The sequence below is a fragment of the Arvicanthis niloticus genome, chromosome 13 (genome assembly GCF_011762505.2).
Source record: "Arvicanthis niloticus isolate mArvNil1 chromosome 13, mArvNil1.pat.X, whole genome shotgun sequence".
Lineage (NCBI taxonomy): Eukaryota > Metazoa > Chordata > Mammalia > Rodentia > Muridae > Arvicanthis > Arvicanthis niloticus.
This window is the reverse complement of record NC_047670.1, coordinates 17,023,810-17,051,028: the sequence shown is the minus strand read 5'-3', so window position 1 is coordinate 17,051,028 and position 27,219 is coordinate 17,023,810. Positions and strand designations below refer to the sequence as shown.

Genomic DNA, 27,219 nt, shown 5'->3' with positions numbered 1-27,219 from the left:
ACAATACCAATTGATAAATCCACTTTTGTCTAGTAGAATAATATTAAGTTTCTATTTGTAAAATTATTTATAAAGTCATTCAAAGGAATTTTGAGACTTGACAAATTTGTGTTGAATTCAGATATAAATGGAAGGTAAAGATTTATATCTGACTTAGCCAACAATTTCTTTGTATATTATCTCTTTCCTGTTTCAAGACAAAGTTTGTAATCCCTGGCTGGCCTGAACTCACTCTGTAGATCAGGCTAGCTTCGAACTCAGATTCACTAGCTTCTACCTCCTAAATACTGGATTAATAACTGACATTAGAAGTTCTTTTAATCATCTTGCTACTAATCAGTCCACCATATGAAATACATGCAGGCCGTGATCCCTTAGGGGTTAAATGACCCTTTCACAGGGGTTGCCTAAGACTATCATAAAACATAGATATTTACATTATAATTTATAACAGTAGCAAAATTAAAGTTATGAAGTAACAATGAGAATAATTTTATGGTTGGAGGTCACCATATCATGAGAAACTGTATTAAAGTGTCACAGCATTAGGAAGGTTGAGAACCATTGTTCTAAAATATGGTTTCTTTTCTTTCTTTCTTTCTTTTTTTTTTTGGTTTTTCGAGACAGGGTTTCTCTGTGTAGCCCTGGCTGTCCTGGAACTCACTCTGTAGACCAGGCTGGCCTCGAACTCAGAAATCCGCCTGCCTCTGCCTCCCAAGTGCTGGGATTAAAGGCTAAAGTATGGTTTCTTACCACAGGTCTACCAGGTGTACCCTGAAAAGCCTTACCTGGACCTCTTCAAGTTGTATTAACATATGCATTATGAAATATGTTGACTCTGACCCAGTTCAAAGGTTTATGTTAGTTAACCCTCATCATATAACAAAATATTTAGTAATACTTCCTAATGTAACTTCTTTTAATCCTTCATGAATTAATGTCATTGACATTCATTAATACTACTATGCTCATATTATTATGTTGCATTTTTTTTATCGGGTAGAACAGAAAGATACTGTATACAAATGTAACTTACAGTCCAAGTACTAGTCTTCAAAAGGTTCACAAATTCTGAGACTGACTAGTTTTTTCTTAGGTTGTAAAAACTCTAAGGTCAAGGTACTTGTTTCCAAAGGGTTACTATTTGTGCTTTCCTTCCCAATGCCCTATCTAGCAAATAGAATGATGGTAGAGAGTTCTAATCCTGAACGATACCTCAATAATATAGTACATTACACATGAAAAATAGTATTAAAAGGTAATAAATTTATTTCTAGAAAAATTCAAAGAGGTATATTGGCCACATAGATTCAAAATACCTGTTGATTGAGTTAGGGAGATAGTTTATTTGTTGACGTGCCTACTGTGTAAGTATGAGGACCTCAGTTCAGATTCCCAGTAGACCAGTACACACACACACACACACACACACACACACACACACACACACACACACCTACCTGTTTACTCTAGACCTCTGCCTTTGGGCTCAGGTCTAGCTAATGTTGTATTTGAGTGTCTGTCTCTGTCTCTCCCCTTCTCCTCAGTCTCACTGTAGCCTAGACAGGCCTCAACTTAGCAGTCTTCCTGCTCCTGAGTGTAGGTGTCACAGGCCAGTGTGAGTAAGACTTACTCTGCTGCCATTCTCTAATACTGAGTTACAGTTCCTTTCTTGGAGTTATAAGGAGGTACTGATGGACCAAAAATTTACTATAATAATTCAACAAACAGGAACAATCTTTAAAAAGCCAATCAGAAGCATCTCAGTTATCAATAATAACAAAATAATTTTTAAAAATACAGCATTTGAAACCATGAAAAATACATTGTTAGCTTTTTGTAGCAGTCTTTTGATATGAGTGTGATAACTGCTAACTTGTGAGCAAGGGTGCTAATTTGTCCATACAAGTAAAAACTATTTTGTACCATAAAGAATAATCTGAAGTGTAAATAAGAATAACAGTGGTATATGGGAATGTTAAGGTAGATAGAGAAGATACATCGTTGGTAAGGAGTTTTCAGGTAAGTATTAAGTATTTCAGCTAAGATTAGGAAAAACTAAAAATGCAGCCTGTAACAATGGCTCGTTCACATCAGCATTATGTGAAATCAGAGTTTCACGGAAGGGACCTTTTGTTCACAAACTTAGATATTTTCCCACTGTTATAATTTATTGGTTTAGCTTGTATTATGCTTAGAGTAGCAATAACCACAATAATTTTAGTGCCTGCTATGCACCTGGTATAGCTTATAGGATTTTAAATAATCAGAACAATCTTCTTCAGTAAGTATTATTTTGTAGCAGCAGGGAGTGAGGCTTAGGGAAATTAAGCAACTTCCTAGATTCATGCAACTAGCTGTCTACAGTTGTTCGCTACTTAGATAACTGAAAGATTCTATACGTCATACTGCTGCCCCAGCCTGTGCTACCTCCTGAACTTTTCCAAGATGTCTATTTAAGCTTGAGTCATAGAGAAATTTTCATGTAATAAAAGCATTTGTGCTTTGTTTTTAAAAAGAAATTGTGTTCAGAGACAAAAGAAAATGTGGTGAGGTCAGAGGAAGAGCCACTCCTAAGAAAGAGTTCCCGACGGTTTGTCATCTTTCCAATTCAGTACCCTGATATATGGAGAATGTATAAGCAAGCACAGGCGTCTTTCTGGACAGCAGAAGAGGTATGTGGTATCGCCTGGATCTCATTTGCTCTTGCCTTACAGAATAATAAAATATTTTTACTTATAAGTATGGCTCATAATTAATATAGATTATTAGTGCTCATCAATAGTAAATATAATGAATCATCAATCGACTTAAATTGAATATAATTAGATTAGTATCTGTACGTAAGTTCCTTAGTACAAGAAAATGACAAGTCATTCTGCCAGATTTTTGTGTTTATTTCCAAGATCTTTCTGTAAGTCTATAGTCAAAATCCTCTTGCCTTTACTTCTAATATACTGTAGACCATTTCTACTTTTTAAGATTATTTTTATTCTACGTGCATGAGTGTTTGCCTGCATGTATACGCATACACCACGTGTGTGCCTGGTGCCCTCGGGGACCAGCAGAGATTGCTGGGTTCCCAGGAATTGGAGTGAGAGGTGGATGTGACCTCTCAGGTGAGTGCTGACAACTGAACAGCCTCAGCCAGTGCTCTGAATCACTGAGCTGGCTCTGCAGCCAGTCCACAGTCTTTATTTTTAAATAGGTTCTTGGTTTGCTATGACTACATGAGACCAGTTTTAGATTTTTGTTTGTTTGCTTTTAATACTCATTTCTGTGTGCATGTCTTTGTGCAGTTGAACTAATGTCATTAGGCCAAGCCTTTGGCAGCAAACCGCTTTACCTGCTGAGCCATCTCACCAGGCCTAATAGCAGTTTATACTTATGGCCAGCAGAGTGAACAGAGTTGTAGCTGTATTTTTAAAAAATGAACGGTGAGAACCAGGCGTGGTGGTACACACCTTTAATCCCAGCCAGCATTCAGGAGGCAGAGGCAGGTGAATCCCTGAGTTTGAGGCCAGCCTGGTCTACAGAGTAAGTTCCAGGACAGCCAGGGCTACACAGAGAAACCCTGGCTCCAAAACAAAACAACAATCTGCCAAAATCTTGAAAATCGTGAAGACCCTGAGCTAGCTTGAGGGTGGGTCTGGAGGTGCAGTCATGTGAGCACTTTGGCTGTCTCTGCAGGGCACTCAACGTTGAGCCTGCCAGGCTGACTTCACAATCTAGCTCTGCCTTCAGCTGCAGTAAACATGACGCAGCTGCCCCGGCAGGCAGCTACTGAGCACTTACTGGAAGTGTAACTTTTACCACCTTCAAAGGGAGTTGAACACACAAGTTAGATAATACTTGCTGGTTTAATAAGAAAAATTAGTCATGCAAGTGATTGCTATATAGTTTAATTAAACACACAAATAGTTATTGTCTTTTATTTATTTCTTATTGTTCATGATAGCGACATAACATCCTTGCTCTGTATATGAATCAATAAGCATCCATATCTCTGGATAACTGTATCTGTGTGAATAAATATCATTGGATCTGTATGCCTGTCAGTCAAGACCCAGATCTGGGCTAGCAAGATGGCTCATTGGACAAAAGACCTTTCTGAACAAGCCTGATGACCCGAGTTTTATTCATGGAGTCAACAGTGGAAGGAGTGGACTAACTTTTGAATTTTCTTCTGATCTCTACACATGTGTTGTAGCACATATGTGATCTCTTTCTCTTACTCCACCTCTTATACACACACACACACACACATCCTATACACATATGTGCAATAAATAAATAGATGGTTATGGGAAGAGACCAGATATATCTATGGAGATAACACCCTGTGAAGAATGCAGGGTCTGAGGCCAGGCTGCTTCAGTGCAAATCCTGCTCTGCTGCATACTCTCTGTGGAAGTAGCTCTCATCTCTCCCTGTATTCTCACTGCTAAATCAGGCTAATTGTGTGGAACATATTGGGTTGTTGTGAGCATTAATGAAATAGTTACAATTATATTTGACACTTGGTAAGCAGTACATAAATGTAAACTATGACTTCATACAAAAAAAGAGGAAATTTTCTTTCTTTTCTTTTCTTTTCTCTTTTCTTTTCTTTTTTTTTCTTTTTCTTTTTTTTTTTTTTTTTTTGAGACAGGGTTTCTCTGTGTATCCCTGACTATCCTGGAACTCACTCTGTAGACCAGGCTGGCCTTGAACTCAGAAATCTGCCTGCCTCTGCCTCCCAAGTGCTGGGATTAAAGGCGTGCGCCACCACTGCCTGGCGAATGGAGAAATTTTAACCTAGAATTTTAAAAGACACCAGTGTCTGAAATTTCTTTTACACTATTTTTAGATATTTATCTACCTTTGTTTTATTGCAAAATTATTATTGTGTATTATAGTTGACATATAGAGCAAAATGCTCAACTGAAACAAGAACTCAGTATGATTTGCACACCTGACTTTCCCTATTTGTCTGTGGTTTTTAGAAAGCTTCTGTTAGATATGGTTCAGAGAACAAGTAGAACACACAGTTGATATTTTTGTTTGTCATGTTTTTAAAAGGTACTTGTGATATTTGGGTTTCTGAAAAATTCATTGGAAATTGATTGCTTCTTTTTTGAAACTATCATAAATGTCTTATGACCAAGAAATACTAATTAAAAAAATTAAAACATACAAGTTGATATAGATTTTGCAGGAAGCTTCAAATACATGTTTTGAAAGGAAGTCAAAGATATTTTTAGTCCCACATATTAAACAAATTATGTAAAAAACAGTTAACTTTACATTCTAGTTTTAAAATCAGTGGTTGAATTTAATTCCCAAATATTAGGCACTGACCAGAAGACAAAGTATAGGCTTGGAAATTTTTTTAAAGCCAGTTAGGCAATTTTTATAATCAGCTTTTTGTTAGTATGACAAAAATACCTAAGAAAATAAAGTTATATAGTAACAGTGCCACAGGATAGCATTTACATTTCAGATGTTATCCCCTTACCCCATTCCGCACCCTCCCCCGCCCAAGACCCTCCTATCCCATCCCCCCTCCTCCTGCTTTTATGAGGATGTGCTCCCACCCACCCCCCATTCCCACCTCCCCACCCTCGAATTTCCCCACCCTCGGCATTCAGCCTTCATGGGACCAAGGAGCTCCTCTCCCACCTATGCCTGACAAGGCCATCCTCCCCTACATATACAGCTGGAGCCATGGGTCCCTCCCTATGTGCTCCCAGGCTGGTGGTTTAGACCCTGGGAGCCAAGCCTTTATTTTAACACATGGGTTTATGGGGAACCTTGGGGATCTAAAACTGTAGCAGCAAGTCTGGAATTAATATGTAGAGGATGAGCTCAAATGAGATAAAACTGCAGAAGAAATTTTTATGTTTCTAGAAGAGAATATAACCATAATTACATAACAATATAAGTAAAAGTTATAGGGCATTTTAAAGCTCGGTGTTTAAAGAGGCAAGTTTAATATTTAAGACTAGACATATTGCAGTATTAAATTTACTGTCAGGAATCCCCCTCATGCTATTGTATCTCCAGAACTTAGTATCTGCCATGTATTGAGTGCTCAGTGAACACTTAAAGGTATAACAGGAAAAGAGTTAAGGAGATTGAGGTTGTTAGAATAATTAAAAGGAGAGCAAAGCCAGCAGAGTTTACAAAGGACAGTTACAGATTTTAAATATTTGCTGTATTATTGTTAAACATACTTAGAGATTTTTATAAGACAAAACAATAGCTACAAGAGCTCTGCACAGTTTTATCTTCCCCAAATTTGTAAGTTGAGTCATTAATCCCCAGTGTGGTGGTGTTTGGAGTGGGGCAATGGAAGGTATTTGGTAATGAGGATGATGAGGATAGAGATATCATGAATGGGATTAATGCCTTCATAAAAAGAAATAATGACAAAGGAGCTTTTTCTCTGCACTATGAGCATATGGCAAGAAGGTGCTCATATAAACTATAAACTAGGAAAGATAGCATCTTCAAAATTCCACCATGGGGATGGGGAGATGACTCAGGAGTTAAGAGCACTGGCTACTCTTCCAGAGGACATGAGTTTGATCCCTAGGACTCACATGGTGGCTCAAAGTGATCTGTAACTTCAGTTTTATGGAATCTAACATTTCTCTTCTGGCCTCTGTAGGCACCCAGTATGTACACAGTACATAAACATACATCTGGATAAAATATCCATACACATAAAAAATGCAGACATATTGCTCCCCCTACCGTGTCTTAGATAGGGTTTCCATTGCTATGATAAAACACCATGACCAAAAGCAACTTAGGGAGGAAAGGTTTTATTTCAGCTTGTCGTCCATCATCCAGGGAAGTCAGGGCAGGCACTCAAGGCCAGAACCTGGAGGCAGGAACTGATGCAGAGGCTTGCTCTTTATTTGCTCTTTATGCTTTGCTAAGCCTGCTTTCTAATAGCACCTAGGACCACTAGTGTAGGGGTGATACCACGTCTAGTGAGCTGGGTCCTTCAACATCAATCATCATTTAAGAAAATACTCCACATGCTTGCTTGTGGGTTAATCTCCTGTGCACAGGAAGACTTGTTAAGTTTACATAAACCTAGCTAGCACAATTGGTTGGCCCTTTGTCAGTTTGACATACAAACTCATCACTATTAAACTATAACCATTTCCTTTCTTGCTCTTACCTCTAAGACTTCACATCATTAATAGCTTTACAATATAAAACATTCCAATTGTTATTAATTAAAGATTTATTTATTTACTATGTATGCAGTGTTCTGTCTACATTATGCATGCATACCAGAAGAGGGCACTAGATTTCATTATAGATATTTATAAGCCCCATGTGGTTGCTGGGAATTGAACTCAGGACCTCTGGAAGAGCAGCCAGTGCTTTTAACATCTGAGCTATATCTCCAGCCCCACATTTCAGCTTTTAAAAGTCCCATAGTCTTTTTTGTTTGTTTGTTTGTTTTGTTTTGTTTTGTTTTGTTTTTCGAGACAAGGTTTCTCTGTGTAGCCCAGGCTGTCCTGGAACTCACTCTGTAGACCAGGCTGGCCTCGAACTCAGAAATCTGCCTGCCTCTGCCTCCCAAGTGCTGGGATTAAAGGCATGCGCCACCACAGCCCGGCCCCATAGTCTTTACAAAGTCAATCACTTTAAAATATCCAATTTTTCTAAGCTCAAGTCTCTTTAAAATATCCAAAATCTCTAAAATATTCGTCGTTTCTCTAAAATATTCAAAATCTCTCTGAAAGTCCAAAGTCTCTCCAAAACTTTGAGTCTTTTTTTTTTACAGTTGTTTCTTAACAGTAGCCTCTTGTTAAAAAAAAAAAAAAAAAAAGAAAAAAGAAAAAAAAAGTTAAGTACTTCTTATACTTCTTACTCCAAGAGGGAAGAAAAGTGCATAATCACAACCAAATCAAAGCAAAATCAAAGTCCACCAGTGTAAAAAGTTCAGTGTTGCTCCTTTGAGGTTCACTCAGTGATCTTGGACTCCAGCAGAGGCCTCAAGTTATATTTCCCCTGCTCTCCTCTCTGCCATACTGTATCAAACTCCTTGCCTCAGGCTAGCCCCACTCCACAGCTCCTGCTGTCCTTGGTAGTTGTTCCATGGTACTGGCATCTCCAAATTTTTGGACTTGCTGCTGTACCTGAGCTGCACCATCATTGGCATCACTTGGCCTTTTGAGGGACTCTAGCCCTTGCCATGCAGGGCCAAGCTTCAGCTACTCTTCAGGTCCCCCTCTTGCCTTCAGTTATGCACCCAGCTTGAGATGCAGCCTTGGTCCCAGCAGGATCACAAGTACTTCCAGACTTAGGATCCTCTGATGCTGGTGTTCTTAATCACTGCTAATTTCTCATCCAACTAACCAGCATCAGCTCTCTTGGAAAGCAAAGGCACTGGTCTCTTGCCAAACACATCTGAGTCTTCAGCTCCATCTGACCGGGAAACACAGATTCCTAATTCAGAATATCACACAGTCCTATGATCTTTCAAGGGACTCTTAAACTTCCCTCTGAAATGTCACAAGCCAGGCCGCCACTGTCTGTATCACTCTCAATTGGGGTTTCTTCTTTCAAAATGACACTATTTTATGTTAAGTGGACATAAAATTAGCCGGCACACACCCTGATCTTGGACTTACAGCTTTCATAACTGTGAGAAGTAAATGTGGTGTTGTGTTTATTTGTTTGTTTTTGGTTTTGTTTTTAAGCTGTTAGGTCTGTAGTGACAAATAGCAGCAAGAGATAGCTAAGAAACAGTAAGGTACATTTAAGGACCACTTGTAAAGTTTGGAGTTGCATCACTCACCTAGTCCCAGAGTAACCCTAGTGAGCATTTTTATAGGCATTTCTATTCTCGAAGGAAGGAGGCATACCTATAAACTGCTTTAAAACCCAGGTCACTATCTTCATGACATGACGACTTCTTTGTAAAGAAGAGTAGCTAGCAGTAGAATAAAAGCTAGAATTTGTTTGCAGGTGCTGAATTATCTGTTAATATGGAAGTAACTATTGCATGAAACAAGTGACTCCTGACATTAGTTGATCTACTTATGTACATGACTGGTTTTCACTCTCTTCTTCCTTTTTGTTCACTCCTTTATTTGGTGTGATGCCACTTTATTAATTTCAATATTTTAAAAGTGTATCCTGGCCAACTAAATTAGCAAAAGAAGAAACAAACAATAAAACCTTCAAAACAGGTTCCTGCACAAATGTTCTCTCCTTCTTTCTTCCCTCCCTCTCTCTTCTCCCCATCCTCACATCCTTGAACATGCCAGGATTGTTTTGTGTTCTTTTAAACAAATTTTACTGGATATGTTTAAGGTATAGATCATGATGTTGTAAAATATACATGCACACATACACAAAGAGACGCATGCGTGCACATTTCTCCCATTAACAAATGCGTATTCTGTCTTACATACTTACCCATTTTCTCCCGTGTGGCAGGAGCTTTATAGTCTCATCAGACAAATGTTCTGAGTACAACACGTTATTAGCACAATGCTTGTCTTTGACTTTTGTGATTTTAATGTTTTCTTTCTAACAGATTACTGGCAGTGTCATAGCTTGCCTTGAAAGTTTTCTAAACTCTCTAAGTGAAAAAATCAGAGTGTTTTTATTCTAGGTTGACTTATCAAAGGACCTCCCTCATTGGAACAAGCTTAAATCCGAGGAGAAGTATTTTATCTCCCACATCTTAGCCTTTTTTGCAGCCAGTGATGGAATTGTAAATGAAAACTTGGTAAGATTTTTATTTTACTGTTGTTCCTATTTTTGTGCTTGAATGACAATAAGATCACCATAGCGCCTGCCTGAGGAAGGAAAGACTCCCAGTAATGGAGTAGATGAGCGTTAACTTCTGTTTAAAAGTGTATGGGGTATGTGTGCATGTGGAGGCAGAGGCCAGAGGAGAGCCTTAGCTGTCTTTCTCTGTTGGTCTCTGCCTTATCCCCTTGAGAGCAAGTCTCTTCATTGAGCTTGGAGCTCGCCATTACTTGGCTGACTGCTGAGAGAGCCCCACACACCCTCTGTCTCTGGTGCCACAGCACTGGGATTGCAGGCTCGCAGACACATGCCGTTCTCACGTGAGGGCTAGGGATCCCAAACCTAGGTTCTCGTGCTGACGGAGTGTTCTTATCCAGCAAAGACATCTCCCCAGACACCAAAGTTTAATTATTGAGTATATTTTTCTCATGAAGTTTCCCAGGAAAAGATAGGTAATTGTCAAATGACTAGCAATATATTACAAAATCAAGCGTGAACTATACCAATTAAAGCTCTACACAGTGAAGGGCTGAAGATGTCCCTGTGACTGTATACTGACTGCTTGGCTAGCATTACAGAGGCCCCAAGTTTTATCCTCAGTGATGAGAAAACAAGATCCAGAAAAATGCACAGATTTCCTAAAGTTGATTCCCCCCGTGATGAGAATGTACTGTTTATGAGCCTCTGCAGGTCTGTGTAGATCTCCTCATCAGAAATCGTATTATGATCAATCAGGAGGAGTAGGATTTTGTTAAGGAAGGTAGAAGCAGCAACATCAATAATGAACCAGAAGAACATAGACAGATCAGTCTGCTATTGGGAAAGAACTTCTACAAAGCAAAATGACTGTTTATTTTTGGTTTTGTTTTTTGGAGATACTCTTGAATTTACTGTTCAGTACCAGTGTTTCCACCTATAAGATAAAGCCATTCCATTGCTCTGGAACACATTCTTTGGAGTTGTAGGCACAGCTCAGTGGGCATTTGCCTGTAAGTAAAATGCTGGGTGCAGTCTCCAGCAGCAGCATTGCTGGCTGAGTTGTGCTGCTCAAGCTGCCCTTTAAAAGATCCATGAAGGCCAGGAGATGTATTGCTTGGAAGAGAGTGTTTGCCTAACATGAGTAAAATGCTGGGTTCAGTGTCCCATTTGTTATATAACAGGCATGTCCCCCCCCCCAAAACCTATTGTATTAAACTTTACGTGTGTGTGTGTGTGTGTGTGTGTGTGTGTGTGTGTGTGTGTCGTGCCGTAGTGTGTATATGGAATTCAGAGGACAACTCAGAGGAATCAGCTTTCTCCTTCCATCACGAGGCTCCAGGGATGGAGCTCTGGTCGTTAGGTTTGGCAGCAAGCACCTTTACCTGCTAAGCCTTCTCATTGGTCACATTTTTAAATTTTGAGACAGGGTCTTACTATGTTCCCCAGGTTGTTCTGGAAATCAGATGCTATCCAGCTTCCTGAGTGTTGGAAACACAAAAGACTTTAAGTGAGAGCGCTGATGTCTAAGTTGTCCTTGTGGTGTGTGAGCAGTGTTTAGTAAGAGCCTGCTCACTGGATCTTTCTGTCTCTCTTATTTTCTTAGGTTGAGCGTTTTAGTCAGGAGGTGCAGGTTCCAGAGGCTCGCTGCTTCTATGGCTTTCAGATTCTCATTGAGAATGTCCACTCGGAGATGTACAGTTTACTAATAGACACTTACATCAGAGACCCAAAGAAAAGGTACCACTGCAGGGCTTTTATTTACAAAGGTTTAGCTTTTTTCTTATATTAAGAGAATTTATTCCAGAATTACAATGTTAAAGATGGTTTACATATGGAAGATCGTGAGTGTAGTTTCCTATTGCTCAATAATGTGTTAGAGTAAAACCTGGTATGGAACCAGTCAGTCTTTAGATAATTCATAACATCTTAAAACCTTGTTAGTACATCGCATTACTAAATTGAATATTTGCATTTCATTGATCTTCACATCAGCACCACGTCACTAATCTGAGCTTTACTTTTATTTCTATATTCATAATTATGAACATACAAAATATAGAAAATCTAGATTTGATAGTATACTGTAAGTTATAATTATTGTCTCTGATTATTAAACTAGTCCAATTAATAAAAACAAATGAATAAATTTTCCATGATTTTTTTTGTCTTTATAGGGAATTTTTATTTAACGCAATTGAAACAATGCCATATGTTAAGAAAAAGGCAGACTGGGCTCTGCGCTGGATAGAAGATAGGAAGTCTACTTTTGGTATGTAGTCTTAACTTGTATGTGTCAGGTAAGCCCTGGGGGCTCATGATGCATGGAAGTGGAGTACAGAGATTTCAGTATGCTGGGATCATTATTTGTAATGGTTAACTAGAAACTGGTGCTAAGTAAAGCTGATACTTGTGTATTTAATATGTTAGAACTTGAAAAGGTGAGATCTCAGCATGCACACTGACAAGTAAAAGGTCACATAGACGTCAGCAGAGAGTACTGGGGCGCCCTGCAGTTTGTGTCATTGTCAAAGAATGCTAGGGATTTAAAGCATGTCAAGGCCTAACAATCACTGGGAAACAAAGATCTAGTTTCTAAAGAATGCAAGATTTTTTTTATAATCAACTAGGACACGAAACAGTTTCCAGTAACAAGCTTAGTTTTCACTGGTAAGTGAAGTGCAGACACACTTCTTAGATGGTTCACTTTTGTTTTCTGAAGTAGGGTCTCACTACATGTGTAGCTCAGGATGGCATCTAAGTCTGTCCTGCTCAGCCTTCTGAGTGGTTTGACAAGCATTTGTCACTCTGCCTAGCCTTACACATTTTTTATTTATTAACATTTTGTGTGTGGGGGCAGAGGCTTGTGTGTGCCATAGTGCAGGTAGAGAGGTCAGGAACCTTCAGGAGACGGTTTCTCTCTCTACCATGGCCGCTGGGGTCAAACTTGGGTCATCAGGCTTCCAGGGTGAGCTCTTTTACCTCTTAAGCCATCTCATAGGCCCTGACATTTTTTTTAATCTCACCTTCTCCCCGTGTGCACAAGTGCATGCATGTAAGTGTGGGTGTGCACATGCTATGGCACATGTGTGGTGATCAGAGACAACCTCGGGTATTGTGTCCATCTTTGCCTTTTACCTTGTTTGAGGTATATATTTACTGACACTACCCAAGAAAAACAAACTAGAAAAAAACCATAAGGTGGTAATCACCCTGCACTCATATTATAGGCTTCAGTTAGTCTCCATGTTGCTTTATCTCACAGCAAATTCATCTCAGTGTTCTGGTAAAGCACCTCTTAGGAACAAATATGGTAGAGGAGTGGAGAGTGTGGCCCGCGCCTGTGGAAGGAAGGGGAAGAGGGACAATTCATACCTCTCCTCTTTGGGCAGTGACACTAAAAGTCAGTAGTGTGGGGGTGTTCCTTGTGGTGCAGCAGAGGAAATGCAGTTCTAAGGGGCCAGCTGTACCTTCGTGCGGGCAACAGCAGCTCTTCCATCTGGCAGGATGTTGCCCAACCTCTGTGGAGTCTTCTTACCAAGCAGGACCCAGGAGAGCAGCTGTTATTTTCTTACATCTGAATTCTTACAGTCTATTGTTTTTAGCTAAAGGAAAACCTAAAAAACAAAATTTTGAAAATATTCCTTAGTTTTAAAGTTTATATATTATACTGTAAGGAGATTCAGTTTCCATAAAGCTAAAAATTTCTAATTATCTGTTCTTTTTTCATTGAAGCATGCTGTCTAGTTTATGATTGACAGGTAGATATATCAAACCTTAATATATGTTTTGAAATTACATTTCTAAACCTCAAAAAATATTATCTATATAATCTCTAGTGCATTACATTGTGGACTCAGCTGTACTTAAAAATACATTCTGCTTTCCCTCTAAACAAATTATGAGTATTTACTTTCATTATAGTTATTAGAATAAATTTCCTGGTTGTCTTTTTATTTCAAAAGTTTATAAAATGTATCTCTTAGAATCTGTGTATGAGTATGTGTCCATGTGTGATGTGTATGTGCTTATATAGGTATAAGCATATGTGTGTGTGCATATCCTGTAGAGGCCAGAAGTTGGTATCTTCCTTCCTTCCTTCTTTTTTGTGTGTGGTATATGCATTGTACACGCATCTATGCACGTATGTATGCAGGTATGCACCACATGTGAGTGTGAAAACCAGAGGTTGATTATCAAGTATCTTCCTTTATTGATCTCCATCTTATTTTTAACATATATTTTAAAGTTTTATTCATTTAAAAGTCTTTGTGTATGTGTGTGCCTGCATGAGTTGATGTGCACCATATGTATACAGATGCCTACAGAGGCCAGAGAGAGTCAGATTCTTTGGAGCTGGAGTTGCAGGCAGTTGTGAGCCACCTGATATAGGTGCTGGGAACTAAACCTGGGCCCTTACAAGAACAGTAAGCACTCTTAACTGCCGAGTCATTTATCCAGCCCCTTAATGCATGTACAGTATAGTTCTATTTATCCTTTGAAATTTTTATACATAGTATGTAAAATACTTGCTCATACAGTCCCCTAAACATCCCCCACGGCTTTCCTCAACATGTTCCCTTTCCACCTTTTTATCTTCTTATGTTTGTATGGTCCACCAAGTCCTAAGTGTTCTCCACATGTATATGGATAGGAACCCATCCACAGAACATGAGCCACCTACCAGCAGCCCAAGAAAAAATAATGGCTCCTCCTCCAGCAGCATTGACGGACAGTAGCATCTCAGTGACTGGAATACGATCTCATAAGCAACTCCTAATTTTTAATTAGCATATGTTAGTTGTACATAATAATGGGTTTCATCATGACGTCTATATCCATGTGCATAATGTATTTGACCATATTCACACACACCCTTGTTAGCCTCTCTTGTTCCCCTTCAGTTCCTGTTAACCCCTTCCTCTCCTGAGTTAGCCTCCCCCTTTACTTTTCATGTCTACACATATGTGTGTGTGTGTGTGTGTGTGTGTATGTGTGTATGTGTGTGTGTGAGAGAGAGAGGGGGGGGGAGGGGAGAGGGAGACCCAAAGAGTTTCATTAGGACTATTTATGGAAATGTAAGGCAGAGTTTGCTTGCAGGAGCATGGGCACCTTAGCCAGTGGCTCTGCCACTGAAGACATGGTCTTGCACTGAACCTGGAGCTCACCCATTAGGCAAGTCTCTTCAGGAATCCTCTGTGTCCATTGCCCTAGTGCTCGGCTCACATGTGTGTCTGCTACTCCTGGCATTTCACATGAATGCTGAACATTCAACTCCAATTCTCATGCTATTTTTCCATCCCCTCCTTAAATTTTTTTAGTTTTCTTCAAAAATAGTTTCCTGTAGTTGTTTGTTATGGTTTCCCTTCTTCAGTAGTCACAGAAATGCAGAGTGGTTAAAATAACTCTCCTCTTATTTACAGCACTTGTGTTTAATTTTAGTCCAGCTCTCTTAAAGATTAATTGTCCATCTCAAATTACTTTAATAATTAAAAATGTCAGTTATTATTATCTGTAATATAATTAGTTGCAAGGTAAAAGTATCATAAACTAATGTTCAATTATGGATGAAATAATTGAACCAGTGATTATATTTATTTTGTAATATTTATTATATTCACATTAGAGTTTTCTATAATTCCTTTAACAGTCAGCACTTTTTAAAGTTATATTTCTTCAGTTTTTTCCAAAGCAGCTTTTTAAAAATTCTTTTCTCTTATATTACATTCTAAACCCAGTTTCCCTTTCCTCTTCTCCTCCTAGTCCCTTCCCCCACCCTCTCTCTCCCCCAGATCCACTCCTCAGTTTCCCTTAAGAAAAGGGCAAGCCACTCAGGGTTATCAGCCAACATGTATATCAAGTTGTAGTAAGACTAAGCCCATCCTCTCATATTAAGGTTGGATGAGTCAACCCAGTAGGAGGAAAATGGTCTCAAAGGCAGGCAAAGAGTCAGAGATGTCCCTGTTCCCGCTCTCAGGAGTCCCCTAGGTCAGTCCAATAAAGGCTCTGTGAGTCACAGTGAACCCAGGTTAGTGATTGTGTGGCCATGTTCTTATGGTGTCCTTGACCCTTCTGGCTCCTACAATCCTTCCTTCCCATCTTCCACAGGATTTCTGGAACTCCGCCCGATGTTTGGCTATGGGTCTCTCCGTCTGTTTCCATCAGTGGCTGCATGAAGCCTCTCTGATGATGATTGCCAAGCAGCTTTGTAAATGGCATCTGTAAAGATGGGCTAGAAGTCTTCTCATGTTGGAGGTTCCTAATAGACAGTTTGGACTCCCATCTCTTTGCTGCTCCGTCTCTATGATGTGAGATTAGAACAAGGAAAACCTGACTCCTTCAGAGACAGCCAGGAGCACCTCAGTCATCCTGCTCTCTGAAATTTAACTATTGGTTCTAAAGATCAGAAAGTCTGGGTTTTAACATAGAAATTGGACATTTCTATAGGATGAATTTTAAATTAAAAAGTTGTACTTATTATTGTGTGTGTGTTATACTCCAAAAAATTGTAGAGACACTGTGATATGATACTACTAAAGACATTTGAGGACTGAGTTTCTACAGAGTTCTTGCCTAATAGTGAGTAAACTTTAAAGTTGGCTCGTCTGTCTTTGACAGAACATTATATCCTATAGGTGAATTCATTGCCCTCTGCTGATTTTTGAAATTATTCTATAATGAAAACAATGTTTTTGAAATGTTACTGCTAGTCTTTTAGCAGCAATAGATTGCTAACAAAATACAAACCTTAATAAACCGTCCCTCCCATTAGAAGGCAGTTGTCATAAAGTTTGTCTTGTACCTCCCACTCTGGCACACACATTTACACGGTGAACTCTCACACATGCTTTTACAGGTAAATCACTTCTTATTTGTTTGTTTGGTATATGGAAATCCATTTTTGTGTGTGTGTTTGTGTGTGTGTTTGTGCATGCGTGTGCGCGCAGCAACATCACCTACTCAAGTCCATGTTTGTCACAGAGTTTAAAATAAACATGTCTTTCCACTTTAGCAGGCAGGAATGGAAAGCCCCTGCTTTGAAGACCTCTATGCGCAACACTAACATTTGTTTTGTTTCTTAGGAAGATAGTTTAACATTGTAAAAGGCCCCATATATTTATAAACTTGCAAATGTCTGCAGTATCTAGTTAGAAAATGGAACTGTTTTGTCTCCTAGGGGAAAGAGTGGTGGCCTTTGCTGCTGTAGAAGGGATTTTCTTCTCTGGATCATTTGCTGCTATATTCTGGCTAAAGAAGCGAGGCCTCATGCCTGGACTGACTTTTTCAAATGAACTGATCAGCAGAGATGAAGTAAGGAAAGTCATGTTCTTCCATTTGTGTTATATGTGGTCACTTGTTTTTCTTTCCCTGGAGAAAATGTGTGTATTGACACAAGTATTCTGAAAAGGAAATAGAAACTCACTTGTTCCTGGGCCTGCGAGACATTGTGTTCCTTCCACATCTCCTACCATTCCTCCTTGGTCTCTACGAATCCTTCAGTATGAATGAACTTACAGATCTTCCTTGGGCTGTCATTATTTGTGACTTCCTGTCTAATTCTAATTGTTCTTGTTGAGTCAGCCACCATCTTAGCCATTCATGGACATTTTCTTACCTTATTCTCTCCAGAGTTTGATTACCTTGCTAAGTCCTTGACAGATCTGATAGATAATTCGGCACTTTGCTGTATGCCTTCACTTGTTGCTGCTGCTGAGCTCTTTCTCAGAACTGTAGTAGCCAGTTGTACGTTTCCTGTAGTTGCCTCTTGTTCTTTGCCATTATTCCAGTAGTGGTGTTTAGTCTTCTTAAGTACCATCAATATTTTACAGTCCTCTGTATGATATTCTGTAATCCTCAGAGGGAAGTCTATATTTACCATTGTTATTGGCGTATTCCTAAAGCACAGCGATTCATTGATTGTTATTGGCGTATTCCTAAAGCACAGCGATTCATTGATTGTTATTGGCGTATTCCTAAAGCACAGCGATTCATTGATTGTTATTGGCGTATTCCTAAAGCACAGCGATTCATTGATTGTTATTGGCGTATTCCTAAAGCACAGCGATTCATTGATTGTTATTGGCGTATTCCTAAAGCACAGCGATTCATTGGCCTCCTTTATTATTATTGTTTTTGTTTGTTTTCAAGACAGGGTTTCTCTGTGTAGCTCTGGCTGTCATGGAACTTGCTCTGAAGACCAGGCTGGCCTCGAACTCAGAAATTTACCTGCCTGTCTCCTGAGTGCTGGAATTAAAGGAATGCGGCACCTTGCTTCACTTGATTGATCTCTTTTAACATTGTTTTCTAAATTAGCTTTATATATTATATCTATCTATCTATCTATCTATCTATCTATCTATCTATCTATGTATATGATATGTATAGTAAGTATATGATCACAATTTCAATTCCATTGTATTTTAAACATTTTCTCAAAATTATTCTTTGATTTGAAAAACATTATTGCATGTATTTATTGATTTGTGTGTGTGTGTGTGTGTGTGTGTGTGTGTGCCTGTCTGCCTGGGTGGCACCTGCCATGGCACACATGGAAGTCAGAGGACACTTTGTAGAAGTTGGTTTACACCTTCTACCATGTTGGTCCCAGGGATTGAACTCAGGTCATCAGGTTTGGCAGCAAAGCCTTCCCCCACTGAACCATCTTGCTAGCTCTGATTTTTTTTAAAGATGGGGTTCTCATATATTTCAAGCTGGTCTCAGATTCACTGTGTAGCAGAGGACAACCTTGGACTTCTCTGACCCTCTAACCTCTACTCAGTTCTACTAGAACTGCATATGTGTGCCAGCACACCCGGTTTTATCCTGTGCTGAGGAACAAGCTCAGGGCCTCAAGTATGCTAGGCAGGCAGTCTGCCACTGAGCTAGTCCCTGCTCCTCCTCTCTTTGTTTTGAGACAGGGTCTAACAGAGTTGCCCAGGTCAGTGCTGAACACATTCTGTATCTCAGACAGGCCTTGGTCTTTTGATTCTCCTGCCTCAACCACTCTAGTAGCTGAGATTACAAGCTTGTATTTCAGTTGGCACTGGTATCTTTTAATAGTTGGTAGACTACATCTCAAAAATGTTCATTTATAAGATGTGTTTGTAAGGTTCTTTACACTTATCCCTCCAGAATAGTATTTGGATTTAAAAATCTCAGGATTTTGATTGGAATTGCTTTAAATTGTAAAATTAATTGTATTCATGTATTTTTTTGACAGTCATGCTTACCTTTGATTTACTGGTCTCTGCAGGAGCTGTTAGCTCTAATCCATATTTAACATTTCTCATGCTACCTTTGGTAATCTAAGCGTTCTCTAGATCAACTCTGTAGGGAACTTAGTTTTCAAAGGGTAGGGTTTTTTGTTGGTATTGTTTTTTCAAATGGTTTGACAGAGAATAGTAACTAGGTAGATAATTCTTGAAATACCATCCTGGATGTGAGGTTCTTATCTGAGTGGTTGGTCTTTTGTTGTTTTGCTTGCAAAACTTAAGTAACCGAATTCCTTCCCCTTCCTCGCTCACTTACAAAGTTATTTCTCTCTTTGTAGTTTAAGAATATGAACTGGCTCTACTTTGGCAGTATGCTCTAGTTAATATTGTTGGGAATTTCATTGTCTTACTGTATGTGGCCTTGCTTACTTTTTTTGTGTTTTGTATTTATGAAATATGTTTTTTGGGTTTTCAGCTTGTTATCATCTGCTCTGATTTAGAATCCAAGTGCAGATGGCTTTGTTCTACAGCTACTTAAAGTTTTATACTAGTCATTGTATTTGCATGATCATTATGTGCTCAAGGCTGGTTCTGACATTTATTCTGAGTTGTTTGCAATGGCTTCAGGTACTTTTCCAATTCCACTGCACCAAGCTCACTTTTATCTTGAGATGTTACTTAATGTAAACACTGTCCTTTCGGAGTCTCTGTGAGTGAGTTTCATTTGTCCCTTAAATGATATCTATCAGCTACTTTTCCTGTTGCTGTGATACAGAAGCAAGTTAAGCACAGAAGGGCTTGTTCTGGCATATGGGCCTGGGGTGTGGCTGTCGCAGCAGGAAGGCACAGGGCAGCACCAGCTCGTCCTGTTGCATCCCCAGTCATGAAGCTCACTCCTGCTTTTTATTCAGTCCAGAACCCCAGCCTGTGGATGGGGTCACCTGCATTTAAGGGTTGATCTTCCCACCTGCCTACTGTAGAACAATCACAGACATGCTCAGAGATCTATTCTACTGTGATTCTCACTCCCATCAAGTTGACAACCAACATTTGTTATCATAACTGTTTTTCAATCATTCTTAAATTTTTGACATTTAAAAATTTTTGACAGTTTTTATGCTGTCTCTTCTTACTTTGTTTTCTTTTCCAGAATGTTTTTTGTTACATTTTTTTGGTTTGTTTGTAAATTAGTGTTTTGATGTTAATAAACTAAGATTTACTATCATTGGAAGTTTTTAAGTTATTGAATTGATACCCAGTGAAATTTAAAGGAAAGGGAAATTTAAAGGAAAGAGGTTCCTGGCTGGATTATCCCGTTCATCTGCAGGAAGTTCCATGTTCCTACTTCCTACAGTACATGGACACATTGTTTACAAGTGGCTAATTAGCATTCTTTAACAACAGCGCTTGTCTTCTGTGTTAGGGACTTCACTGTGACTTTGCCTGCCTGATGTTTCAGTACTTGGTAAACAAGCCTTCAGAAGAAAGAGTCAGAGAAATCATTGTTGATGCTGTTAAAATTGAGCAGGTAAGTACCGGAATTAAATGTGGTTAGCACATCCCATCATCACGTGACCACATTGTATTTTGTATTTAATTTGTTGGCTTCATTTTTGTTTTATGTCCATGGATGTTTTGCTTGCATGTATGTCTGTGCTCCATATGCATGCCTGCTGCCCACTGAATCCAGAAAAGGAATCAAGAGTCCTGGAAATAGAGCTGCATATGGTTGCCAGGCACCCTGTGGGTGCTAGAAATCAAAGCCCAGTCCTTTAGAAGAGCAGCCAGTACTTTAACCACTGACCAGTCTCTCCAGTCCCTGTATTTTGTTTTAGAAATTTGTCTGAAGTGGTAAGATATGATACTATGTGAGCTAGCCTTGAACTCCCGGGCTAATTCACACCACTAGCTGATCCTCCAGGCACTGTGCCAATGGGCCCAGAAGCATTTGATTATTAAATTGTCATTTGTAGGTCAATATGAGCAAATTCATGTAGTCCAGTTTGACAGTCATCTTAATTCCTTTTCTATTGTTGTCACAAAACACAAACTTATAAAAGAAAAGCATTTAATTTGGGGCTCAAGGCTGCAGAGTCCATGTCCGTCATGGTAGGGAGCATGGCATTAGGCAGGTATGGTGCTGGAGCAGTAAGGAGGAGGCACAGAGGCCTAACTGGGAACGGCATGGGATTTTGAAACGTCAAAGCCTACCCCCAATGACACACACACTTCTTCTAATAGTACCATTCCTCCTAACCCTCCCCAAATAGTTCTATCGACTAGGGACCAAGTATCAAAAGATATGAGCCTATACTTGCTGTTCTCATCAAACCACAATGGTACTGACAAATGATGCACTGAAGTTGTTACCTCAGTTTATAATTTCATTAAGTTAATCTTTATTATATATCAGAGTTTTCTGTATACTAGGCTTCTTTCAGGGCTATATTTTTGTTTTAATTTATTTTAAATTAATTTAAATATATAGTTTTATAAAATTATATTGTATCTTTTAAATATTATTCTATAACAGACATTTTAATTTTATATATATATATGTGTGTGTGTGTGTGTGTGTGTTGTTTTCTCTGTGTATTGGAGGTTTGCTTGCATATATGTCTATGCGAGGGTATAAGATCCTGGAACTATAGTTTCAGACAGTTGTGAGCTGCCATCTAGGTGCTGGGAAGAGCAGCCAGTGCTCTTAACTGCTGAGCCACCTCTCCAGCTTTTATTTTTATATTCTTTACTATGGAATGGCAGGTTTTGTTTCATAGTTTCAATAACATAGCAGACTGCCTAGTTGAAGAACAAACTAAATAGTCACAAAATGAATAAGTAAGTGAATTAGTGAAGTAAACTTAATTTATGGCCTGAAAAGCTTTGTGACTAGAAACAGCTTGATAGTCTACTGAAAATGTGCATTTATCACTCTCAAGAACTAACTTAAAATGAAATTTGCTTACTTCCTTTTTAAACAGTCCATACTTTATAGGGTGGTTTTCATGTTGAGGGAAGGTGTGCGTATTTTGGCATCTTTGAGGATGAATTTCATGGCTAATGTGCTTTTACTTTTCTCTGTTACCACTTTACCACTCACTGTCTTTCAGTGTCCCTCCTGACTTCCAAGTCCATGTCTGCCTATCCTCTTACTCTCTGGAACTGATGTCTCTGTCTGCCCATCCTCATGCTCTCTGGAACTGATGTCTCTCTCTTGGCTCCTGTCATGGTCTTGCTTCCCATTGAGGTGTTTCTTGCAGAAGCTCTGACTAGATACTTCAGGACAGAGCACTCTCCTTTTCTCTGTTGAGATCTAGGAGCCATGTCCTATACATACTACCTTAAAGGATCCAGATATTTGCTATTTTCTACTTAACTTTGGTCCCCTGAGAATGTGAAATCACAGAATTAGTAATATCCCAGACATCTGTAAACAGATGACTATCATTTGTCATGTTAAATTCATCCTGGCATGCCTTGCCTTGAGTAAAATCAATGTCTCGAGTGTGAATAAAGCTAAGCACCTGTGTTACAAGTCACTTCCTCCATGGGACATGTAAGGGAAGAAGTACTTATTTTGGTTCCTGGCTCAGAAGGTATTGTCATAGCTAGGACGGTTTTAGTAGGAGCTTAAAGCACAGCTTATTTAGATTTTGGCAGACCAGAAAGTAGAGCTGGGATGAGAGAAAGGTCCTCAAGCTCACACCCAGTGACCTGTTTCTACCAGCCAAGTCTCAGCTCTTAAAGGTTCCATGACCGGGCTGGAGAGATGGCTCAGAGGTTAAGAGCACCGACTGCTTGTCCAGAGGTCCGAGTTCAACTCCCAGCAACTACACGGTGGCTCACAACCATCTGTAATGGGATCTGATGCCCTCTTCTGGTGTGTCTGAAGAGAGCAATGGTGTACTCACTTATATGCATAAAATAAATAAATTAATCTTAAAAAAAAAAAAAAAAAAAAAAAAAAGGTTCCATGACCTCTCTACATAGGTAGGGACCAAGTGTTCAAACACATGAACCTGTAGGGGACGTTTTAAATTTCAACCATAATACTTTATATTTGGGAAATGTATACTTATTTATTGTTATCTTTTGTACCTTATTCTTATTTTGTTTGTATTCCAGGAGTTTTTAACGGAAGCCTTGCCCGTTGGTCTCATTGGCATGAATTGTGTTTTGATGAAACAGTATATTGAGTTTGTAGCTGACAGATTGCTTGGAGAACTTGGATTCTCAAAGGTAAATACAGTGTTTTAAAACATGTTACAAGTGGTCTTAGTTACTCTTTCATTGCTGTGACAAGACACCATGACCAAGGCAACTTCTGAGAGAACACACTTGATGGAGGCTTGCTTACAGTTTGAGAGGGGGCGTCCATGGCTCTCATGCAGGGAGCAGAGTGGAGGGCAGTCAAGCATGGTTCTAGAGCAGGCCTGAGAGCTCCTTCCTAATGCACAGGCAGGAAGCGGAGGGAACGGTAGCACCTGGCATGGGCTTTTGAAACCTCAAAACCACGCCCTCAGTGACACACCTCCTCCAACAATCCACTTTTCCTCATCCTTCCTGAACAGCTCAGCAGCTTGGAACCAAACATTCAAATATATGAGCCTCTGGGGTCCATTCTCATTCAGGCTGCTGTACTATCAATAAAATGTTAGCGGCAAGTAAGGTCTCTAAAGTTTATTTTACTGAAAGCATTTGTAATGCACTAGCCTACTTTTAAAATACCAATGGCACATTGGTTGTGTGATACTTATCTATAACTCTTAATATTTCTAAGGCAGGAGGATTGTAAGTTTGTGGCTAACCTGGGCTACATGCCCTATCTCTGATAAACAGACAAATAAGTAAAATTTATAGGACAGAAACTTGTTTTATAAGAAAAAAAAAGGTTTTGCAAAATCCTTTGAAACTTTAAATGAAATTGGGAACAGCCATCAGAAACCCTCAGTGCCTCAGGGGGACAGTGCGGCTGTAGGCGACTGCGCAGTGGAGCCTTGCCCTCTGGTTTTTTGCCCTTGCTGTGAGATTTAATTTGGATTTTTCAGAATGTCTAATGGCGTTTCTTTTCTTTCCAGATTTTTCAGGCAGAAAATCCCTTTGATTTTATGGAAAACATTTCGTTAGAAGGGAAGACAAATTTCTTTGAGAAGCGAGTTTCTGAGTATCAGCGATTTGCAGTCATGGCAGAAACCACAGATAACGTCTTCACCTTGGACGCAGATTTCTAAAGCCCTCCTCATAATTTTTTTTTTTTTTTAAATAGAATCTGGTTGTGATGTTACACGACTTTAGTCCAGCCCTCAAAGAAGCTGAGGGCAGGTGGATCTCTGAGTTTGAGGATGATCAGGGATCCATACTGAGATCTGTCTCAAAAACAAAATAACAACAAAACCAAACAAAACACATGGAAACCTTTGGTTGGTAAATAGCAATCTATTTTTCTGTCTTTTTGAAACTTTGAGTATCTCATTTAAGGAAATGAGAGTTTGAATAGAGGGAAATCTAAAACTAAATTCTAAATGATTTGATTTTATCTAAATGTACTTCAGTTTATTTATACAACCAGAGTGTGACTTAAGCACTTAAGATGGCATTAAGAGTGTAGATTGATGAGTCAGGTGTGAGCTTGACATTCTGTCTTACTCCTCGGTGTGACCTTGGCAAGTCAGTTAATCCCTGTAAACTTCAGGACATTTATCTGTAAAATGTGTATAATAGTAAGTCCCAAATTCATGGAGGCACCAGAGGATTAATATACAGAAATAGTTTGTTTATCTAATACTTTCGCCTCCACTACCTCAACTGCTAATTAATATTAGCCACAAGATCAAGTACAGTGACATTGTGATGCAGTCCACTCCTCTCCAAAGTGAGTGGGACTCAGGGTTGGATTGAGAAAAGGAGTTCATTAGATCTTTGTGTTTTTAATGCTTGCAGAAAGAATATAAGGATCTCCTTAGAGAAATCAGAATTCTCATCAACCTTTGAATTCATCAATCTGCAATAAAGCTCTTAAGTGCTTAGTGTGGAAGGCTTATGGAGTAGAATCCAGGTTACCGTGATTGTGGGTCTTGTAAGCAGAGTGATTCTTCTTTAGAAATTAAAAGGATAGCTGTTGCCAAGTACAGCCCTGGAATGTTCAGAACCTGGATAGATGGGCATTTCTCAGAATTTTATTCTCAGAGCTTGTAGATCTTCCAGAGTTTTGTGACAGAAAGAGATGCGGTGGCCAGTGGACTTGGGGAAGGCTGTGCACCCCATTCCTTCCTAGAGTGGAGTCAGCACAGCGGCTGAGGAGGTGCCATACAGAGGGCTCACCTTGCTGCCCACATGTATGCAACACAAGCCTGTCAGCACCTCCCACAGCTATGGAGTGCACTGGGAAAGCTGGCCTAGAATCATTTATATACACTGGAAATGGTCGAGAGAAGGGAGGTGGGAGGGATTAGTGAGCCATTTTGGATTTGTGCCAATCAGAGAGTGATTTAAGGTTGACTTCATTTTTATGTCTATATCCTCTTAAATCTCGATGCTGTTATAAAGGAATGTTCTTTTAATGGACTGTTTATGCTGCATGATAAGATAATGAGGGAGGTGGAAGTCTTCCTAAGAAAGATGCAGAAAGGCCAGGAGCCAGGACACCTGGGCTGTGTGACTTTCTTCATTTTCAGGAAAGTATCAAGAGGAAGCCTAAACCCCATCAAACCCTGGTCCCCTACTCAGTAAATGCAAGCACGAGGTCCTGAGGTCCCTAGCACCCCCATAAAAACCATAGCAGCACACACTCATACGCCTACCTGCACACACACATGCACACATACAAAGTACACATAAAATTGTGGCAGCTGAAATTCAGAGATTTATCTCTGTTTAAGTTTTTGTTCTATTTGTTCTACAACTATCTGATCAAAACTCAGAATCCTAAATGAATGCAAGAGAAGCGGGCCATAATTCCATTGTTAAAGGGAGTACCCAAGATGAACATTTTGACTTAATGGTCATACTGGTTTTTGGCTATGTCCTTCCCATTGGTAATTAGATCACCCAGTAGCCCTCTAAGCGTGACAGAGTAGCTATTACTAAAACATGGAGAGTGGAAGGAGGACCTCAGAAGCTGAAAAACTTGACTGGGACTTTACAGTCACTCTCCTTATGCTATAATATGTCAAAGCTGTCATATCTTTTAAGCTTTATCCATCATAATTTATTTTGCCTATTCCTTTATTAATCAAACTATCACATACTACCACAGCAGAGTATCAAACTATCACAGACCTTGGGGTATGTGAGTAGTATGTTCCAAGGTTTTTATCTACTATCACACAAAAGCAGCTAAAATTTAATTATTAAAGCTAAAACTTTAATAAACTTTAATTTATTATTCTGTCAGACTGAAAGAAAACAGTTTTAAAAGTGTACATTCTGAAAGTTTAAAGTCTAGCTCTTCATGAGTAGTGACAGGAACCTTTACGTGATACACATTATTAGTAGCAAGAAGGAAAACTGTATTTGAAGGAAGTCTTCATACTGAAAAACTTAATTCTTACTACCCTGTTACATTGTTACATTGCTGCTCTCAGTGTTCTGTACCCTCTCAATGCCTCCGGGTTGCACATTTATTTATTATATATTTTGGTTCTTAGGTATGGAAGAATCAAGAAGTTATAAAATGTCTTTTTAGTATCTCACAGATAATGAAAAAATCAAGATGCATTTCTCTTTTTTTACAGCACATATGTTTCAGAGAACTTCAATTTATCATAGAACTATGTTTTTATATTTTAAGATGATAAAAAACCTTGTTATAACCATAGTTTAAATACATGTTTTATTAAATACACATAGAATCATGATATATAAGAACTTTGGATGAATTTTTTTTTGCAGGGCTGAGTTTCAATAATAAAGAGTTATTTTTATGATACAGACTACTCCCTGCATGGTTTTATTATTTGAACCTGTTATACTTGCTTCATTTAAAAATATCCAGATTCTACTTACTTAACCACTTTATTATGTTTATTTTCCTTCTTTTAGTTTGTTTCTCATCATGTGGTCTAGCCTGGATCTTACTCATGGCCCTCCTGTTTCAGCTTCCTAAACACTGGGTTTCTAGGTGTGTGCCACCACACCCAGCTACCACTTTATGTCTTGTACATGAAGAAATGTGTGTGTTCAAAAATAACTTAATATTCAAAATTTTGTATTTAATATTTAAATGTATTTATGTTATTCTCATAGACTCCAGATTTACTTTTCA

General features: G+C 39.0%; 1 protein-coding gene across 6 annotated transcripts in view; it reads left to right on the top strand.

Annotated features, from left to right (window-relative positions):
* Positions 1–26,890, top strand: part of Rrm2b (ribonucleotide reductase regulatory TP53 inducible subunit M2B) — a 32,024-nt gene extending 5,134 nt beyond the window's left edge. For 3 of the 6 annotated variants that reach the window (XM_034517082.2, XM_076911277.1, XM_076911278.1), the window contains exons 2-9: positions 2,520–2,675; positions 9,629–9,745; positions 11,351–11,484; positions 11,922–12,016; positions 16,922–17,055; positions 20,380–20,484; positions 23,082–23,195; positions 24,035–24,319. In XM_034517082.2, the coding sequence (XP_034372973.2) occupies positions 2,520–2,675; positions 9,629–9,745; positions 11,351–11,484; positions 11,922–12,016; positions 16,922–17,055; positions 20,380–20,484; positions 23,082–23,195; positions 24,035–24,187 (1,008 nt within the window). In that variant the 3' untranslated portion in view covers positions 24,188–24,319. The other 3 variants (XM_076911279.1, XM_034517083.2, XM_076911280.1) reach the window with 3 other exon arrangements.
* The last annotated feature ends 329 nt before the right edge of the window (positions 26,891–27,219 follow it).